Source organism: Papio anubis, chromosome 17, assembly GCF_008728515.1.
Source record: "Papio anubis isolate 15944 chromosome 17, Panubis1.0, whole genome shotgun sequence".
Lineage (NCBI taxonomy): Eukaryota > Metazoa > Chordata > Mammalia > Primates > Cercopithecidae > Papio > Papio anubis.
Window position 1 is genome coordinate 48,870,819 of NC_044992.1, and position 6,678 is coordinate 48,877,496.

Consider the following 6,678-nt stretch of genomic DNA (forward strand, 5'->3'; position numbering starts at 1 on the left):
TCAGCATCTACATCCTCTCTAAGGAGTGTTCATCTACCCTATGAAACACCCCTTTTCGAGCAGGCAGGGATGCAACAGGGTCAAGAAGGTGGAACGTACCAAACGACACAGTGCGTAGGCGAGCTCGAAACCTCGGCCGGTTTTCTCGGCATGCAGACACCGTCCAACCGTACTGCGCAGGCGCCGAGCCAGACCAAGCTTTCCCTCCCCCTCCCAGCTCTCCTAGAGTCAAGAGGACGCCCTCCTGCCGCAGACTTCCTGCGCAAGCGCCATCCTATGTCCCCGCCCCCAAACCAATTGGAAGCTGCGCCGCCTGGCTGCTTGGGGCACGACGCCGTGGGTGGGGTCGGGACGTGAGGGCAGCGCGCTGGCGTCACAGGCGCGACTATATAAGTGAACACAGGCACCGCCCCTCTGCCCCAGTCACTGAGCCGCCGCCGAGGACTCAGCAGCCTCCCCCTCGAGCCCCCTCGCTTCCCGACGTTCCGTCCCCCCTGCCCGCCTTCTCCCGCCGCCGCCGCCTTCCGCAGGCCGTTTCCACCGAGGAAAAGGAATCGTATCGTATGTCCGCTATCCAGAACCTCCACTCTTTCGGTAAGCTATGGGAAAGGTCGCGGGCTCGGGTGGGGCAGCGGGGCCTTCCGGGCCCGGAGACGTGTTCCGGGAAGCTGCCAAGCGCTCCGGGACTTCGTAAGCTCTGGCAGGGGAAACTTGTCCAGGGTCGCAGGGCAGCGGGATCAAGGCCTGGGCCCCGGGGTCGGACCCTGAGCGCGACCGGAAGGAGCAGGCGGGAGGTCAGCCCTTGGGCGGGCTCGGCGTCTCGGTGGCGCATTTACTAATGGCTCCCGGGCCTCTTCGGGCCACACCCGCCCCTCCTGTCACCCTTGCGTCACGTCCGTTACGTCACCACCCGTTGTCACGGAGTCGGAGGGAAAGGCGGTGCCAGCCCTAAGTGGCAGGCGTGCGCACCAATGGGGGTGGTAGGCTTAGCCCCGCCTCGGGAGCTCGGGTTCCGGCGGGTTGCATCAGCCGGGTGGGGCACCGCCTGCCAGCTCGGACTCCCGCGACACGTGATCGGCTTCCCAGGGAGGGCGGGAGGCCCGGGCGTTTCCCGAGCCTGGGGAAGCCGGGCGTCACGGACTGACGTGCTCGGGGAGAGCCAGCAAAGGACACATACGGCCTGGCCCAAGCCCTGACGATTTCAGTGTTGTTTTCTACACGCGCAAAACACTTGGGAGCCGGGGACATGGCAGTGGTATCTGATCTTTGACAGCTTTGAACGATCTTAACCTTTATTTTCAGACCCCTTTGCTGATGCAAGTAAGGGTGATGACCTGCTTCCTGCTGGCACTGAGGATTATATCCATATAAGAATTCAACAGAGAAACGGCAGGAAGACCCTTACTACTGTCCAAGGGATCGCTGATGATTACGATAAAAAGAAACTAGTGAAGGCGTTTAAGAAGGTAGGTGTTCGGTGAGATTGCGGGAAAGTCATAATGAATTTGTCTGCAAGGGGGTGCTAGCTGCGTTGTATTTATTGTTACCAGAAGGGGTGATAAATGCATTCATGCCCTTGCTGGGCCTAATTTGTTTAGTTTCCTTTGTGCTTGCAGAAGTTTGCCTGCAATGGTACTGTAATTGAGCATCCAGAATATGGAGAAGTAATTCAGCTACAGGGTGACCAACGCAAGAACATATGCCAGTTCCTCGTAGAGGTGAGTTCAGTCATTTCTTGATTTGTGCCCCTCTGCTGGCAGATCTCAGATCCTGTGTATGAGCTTCTGCTGGGGACATAAAAGTTGGCTTTGTAAGGCTGAGCAAAACCTCAGTTGGGTTTTAAAGTACATCGACTTCTGTTTTATAGGAAAAAGCAGAAGGGACTTGTCTACCTTTGGTTAACTGTTTCTGTGGATCTGCTTTACAGATGCAAATTTGAATAGCACATAGATGCATTGTAAAATAAGCCAAATGCTGGGTTGTTCCTGTATTTGTAAGGACATGAGTTTTTAAAAATGAATTTCCTGAATATTAATACTAAACTACTGTTATATTATCGGCTCTTGATATAATTGAAGCGGTTTCAGATACTTGATGAGTCTCATTCTCACACTAATTCAGAATCTTGGAAGGCACTGAGTGTTCAAAAAAGGTAGCTCTTAACTGAGGACCGTCCATTGAACCACTGTGCACCCCTGGCTTTTGGGCAGTGTAGTAGCAGGAAGACAGGGTTGATGACATTAGAAATGGAGGCTTTAACTCTCCCTGTCCCCCATTTAAAACTTTGCCCTTTTGTCTTTTCAGATTGGACTGGCTAAGGACGATCAGCTGAAGGTTCATGGGTTTTAAGTGCTTGTGGCTCACTGAAGCTTAAGTGAGGATTTCCTTGCAATGAGTAGAATTTCCCTTCTGTCCCTTGTCACAAGTTTAAAAACCTCACAGCTTGTATAATGTAACCATTTGGGGTCCGCTTTTAACTTGGACTAGTGTAACTCCTTCATGCAATAAACTGAAAAGAGCCATGCTGTCTAGTCTTGAAGTCCCTCATTTAAACAGAGGTCAAGCAGTAGGCGCCTGGCAGTGTCAAGCCTGAAACCAAGCAATACCGGCATGTTTCAGCCAAGCCCAGAGCCCTAAGATCACAAACAACTATGGCCGGAACCTCCTCGGCTCTCCCTCTGCAGAGTTCCTTGCCCTAACAGAATGTTACCACCTGAACAGTCCTCGGTGAATCTGAGAGGAGAGGATGGGGTGAGGCAGCAGCACCAGCTGTACTACTGGAAGGGAGCTTTTGGTGGTAGATCCCCTGGTGTCTCCAACCTGACCAGGTGGACAGAGCTCAGAGAGGCCCTCTTATTGCTAGCAAGGTGATAGGACATCTGGCTTGCCACAAAGGTCTGTTTGACCAGACATATCTTAGCTAAGGGATGTCCAAACATCAGAATGTGAGGCCAACCTTCTACCAGAGTTAAACTTTTGACAAGGGAACAAATCTCAAACTGATCCATCAGTCATGTAGCTAGCTGTAGAGCTTGCAACTTAATAGCAGCAGCTGCCCAATGCCATGTGAAGTAACAAACTGGTTTTTGGTTTTTTTCCCCCTTCAGTTTTAATGTTATGTGTAATGTATTTAAACTCTTATTTAAATAAAACTTGTTTTCAGAAATACCTGACTTGCAGATTATTTACATATAGTTGATCTTGTGCATATAAAGGAACCATAGAAATGGGCAGTGGAGGATTCGTCCACACCCACAGCTTCTCAACAGGGGCCTGAACTTGGCCAAGAAAAACTTGATGAGCTTGTCCCTCTGTGGTCAACTGTTTTTTTGTTCGTTTGTTTTTTGAGACAGAGGTTTGCCCTTGTTGCCCAGGTTAGAGTGCAGTGGCACAATCTCAGCTCACTACAACTTCCGCCTCTCAGGTTCAAGGAATTCTCGTGCCTCAGCCTCGGTAATAGCTGGGATTACAGGCAGCATGCCCAGCTAATTTTTGTATTTTTAGTAGAGACAGTTTAGCCATTGTGGCCAGGCTGGACTCAGACACCTGGCCTCAAGTGATCTGCCTCCCTTGGCCTCCCAAAGTGCTGGGATTACACGCATGAGCCACCACGCCCAGCCAGTCAACTGTTTTTGCAAGCATTTAGCCAGAGTCATGCTGTCTTGTTAATCATTGTCTTAGAGAATGGGTTGCTTGGAAATCTAGGAGCCCCCTTGGTAGAAACAGCCTTGGTTTAGGGGTGCAGTGTGGAGAGTAAATGCAAGGGCTATAAAAAGGACAGTCATGCTGTGGGTTAAGGTCCACAAATCGCTAGCAATGTGTGTACTCTGGGTGGTGAGTTTGTAGTATTAGAAGGTTTAATGAAGTATTTGGAGAGCTGAAATTAGGTGTTGGGAGACCATCCCTCATGAAGGACAATGAATGGCAACTAAAAAGACCCAGGTTCTGTTCCTGGGTCCATTAGTTTAGTTAAAAAGGCAAAGTTCTCCCACCAAACGTGTCTGGATGCAGTCACGCACTGCCTAAGGATGCTTCATTCAACAATGAGCCTCACAGTCATGCTACAGTTAAGACTATAATACTGTATTTTTACTGTACCTCTTGTGTGTTCAAATACACAGATACTTAACATTGTGTTACAATGGCCTACAGCAAGCTTGTGTGGACGGCTTTGAATGTGGCCCAACACAAACTAATACATTTTGCTAAAACATGAGGTTTATTTTGGCGACTATTTTTTTTTTAAGCTCATCAGCTATTGTTGCTGTATTTTATTTGTGGCCCAAGACAATTCTTCCAATGTGGCCCAGGGAAGTGAAAAGATAGGACACCCCTGGCCTATAATTTCAGTACAGTACATGCTGTACAGGTTTGTGGCCTAGGAGTAATAGGCTATGTCATGTAACCTACGCATGTAGTAGGCTGTGCCATCCAGGTTTGCGTAAGTACACGATGATGTTCGTGGAAAACACAAAATCGCCTAATGATGCATTTCTCAAAACACATCCCTGTCGTTGAGTGACACAAGACTACTAAGTTTACTACCAGCCCATTTTGTAGATAAAGGTACAAGCAGTGAATTAGGTTAGAGCCCAGGTCGGGAAAGAGCATAGAACCAGGTCAGGTGTGGAGGAGGGCTGGTGAGAGGCGGAGCCAGTGGCAACTGCCCTAAAACTAGGAGGGGATTGTTTTAGAATACCACAGACTGAATAATTGATAGAGATTTATTTGGCTCACAGAAGTCGAAAGGCATGGCACTGGTATCTGGTGAGGGCCTTCTTGCTTCATCATAACATGGTGGAAGGGCTGGACGGCAAATGGGGACCAAACCTATACTCCTCTTGTGAGCCCACTTCATTCGTGAGGGCAGAGGCCCAGGACCTAACACCTTTAAAAACTCCACCTCGGCCAGCCGCAGTGGCTCACACCTGTAATCCCAGCACTTAAGGAGGCTGAGGCGGGTGAATCCTTGAGACCAACCTGGGCAACACGGCACAACTCTGTCTCTACAAACAATACAAAAACTAGTCAGGCATGATGGCACACACCTCTAGTCCCACCTACTTAGGAGACTGAGGCTGGGGGAAGGACAGTCACTGGTGCTTAGGAAACCAAGGCTATAGTGAGCTGTGGTCATGCCACTGTACTCCAGCCTGGGTGACAGAATCTCCAAAAAAAAAAAGCACCCCACCTCCCAATAACTGTTCTATTGGCAATTAAATTTCAACATGGGTTTTGGTGGGAACATTCAAACCATAGCAATGATTCCAACCCCAGCATCAGGAGCTTGTTGTGTTGAAGGTCCTACGAAACCGATCTGTTTCATGAACACAAAATAATTTAGCACTTGGCTCCAAGACTCCAAATACAGTGGCATTGTTCAAAATATTTGAGGGAATTTTTTTTTTTTTTTGAGATGGAGTCTTGCTCTGTTGCCCAGGCTGGAGTGCAATGGCACAGTCTGGGCTCACTACAATTTCTGCCTTCCGGGTTCAAGCAATTCTCCTGCCTCAACCTCCCGAGTAGCTGGAACTACAGGCACGAGCCACCACGCCCGACTAATTTTTGTATTTTTAGTAGAGACGGGGGTTTCACCATGTTGGCCAGGATGGTCTCGATCTCCTGACCTTGTGATCCACCTGCCTCGGCCTCCCAAAGTGCTGGGATTACAGGCATGAGCACCGTGCCTGGCTGGGTGATACTTTTAAATCAGTAAGATTCGACTGTAATGTAGAAAGGCTTCTCTTGGAGGAACTTCTAGAGCAACGCTGGAGGCCAGACACACAAAATACTACAGGATGAAAGAACAAGAGAAGAGAATTCCTTCTATGCTGTAGGTTGTGAACATGGCCAGGTTCCATGCTAGGCTGTTCCATCTCATGCTTTTGAAGGACCTCCAGTTCTCTAGGATGGGATTATTCCAAGTTAAACCATCAACATCTATTAAATCAGCTCTGTGGAGCCAAGTGAAACAAATATCTGTGAATGTAGAACTGAGGAAGTTGGTGAGCACCATTATCCAACTAATGTAACCTATCTCAGGCTGAATGAAGAAAAGTATAATTAAGAAGGCACAGTGGGCCAGGCGCGGTGGCTCACATCTGTAATCCTAGCACTTTGGGAGGCCAAGGCAGGCGGATTGCCTGAGCTCAGGAGTTCAAGACCAGCCTGGGCAACAATGCGGAAACCCTGTCTCTACTAAAATACAAAAAAGTAGCCAGTCATGGCGGCTTGCGCCTGTAGTCCCAGGTGGGAGGCTGAGGCGGCAGAATGGCTTGAACCCAGGAGGCAGAGGTTGCAGTGAGCCGAGATCGTGCCACTGCACTCCAGCCTGGGCAAACAGAGCAAGACTCAGTCTCCAAAAAAAAAAAAAAAAAAAAGAAGTTTTAATGGCCAGGTACGGTGGCTCATGCCTGTAATCCCAGCACTTTGGGAGGCCAAGGCAGGCGGATTGCTTGAGTCCAGGAGTTCAAGACCAGCCTGGGCAACATGACTAAACCCTGTCTCTACAAAAAATACAAAAATTAGCCAGGCATGGTGTTGCATGCCTATGGTCCCAGCTACTTAGGAGGCCAAGGTGGGAAAATGACTTGAGTCCAGGAGGCAGAGGTTGCAGTGAGCCAGGATGGCACCACTGCACTCCAACCTGGGTGACAGAGATAGACACTGTCTCGAAAA

The 6,678-nt window shown here is 49.4% G+C and overlaps 1 protein-coding gene across 1 annotated transcript; it reads left to right on the top strand.

Annotated features, from left to right (window-relative positions):
• Nucleotides 1-326: 326 nt before the first annotated feature.
• EIF1 (eukaryotic translation initiation factor 1) lies at nucleotides 327-3,168 on the top strand. Its single transcript, XM_003913006.2, has 4 exons — nucleotides 327-594; nucleotides 1,303-1,466; nucleotides 1,617-1,718; nucleotides 2,305-3,168. The coding sequence occupies exons 1-4, from the start codon at nucleotides 564-566 to the stop codon at nucleotides 2,347-2,349; spliced, it is 342 nt and encodes a 113-aa protein (XP_003913055.1). The 5' UTR covers nucleotides 327-563; the 3' UTR covers nucleotides 2,350-3,168.
• Nucleotides 3,169-6,678: the final 3,510 nt, after the last annotated feature.

Coding starts and splice junctions, on each gene's coding strand:
- EIF1 (XM_003913006.2), top strand. CDS start 564: ATGTCCGCTATCCAGAACCTCCACTCTTTCG. Junction 595..1,302: donor CCAGAACCTCCACTCTTTCG/GTAAGCTATGGG, acceptor CTTTATTTTCAG/ACCCCTTTGCTGATGCAAGT. Junction 1,719..2,304: donor TATGCCAGTTCCTCGTAGAG/GTGAGTTCAGTC, acceptor TTGTCTTTTCAG/ATTGGACTGGCTAAGGACGA.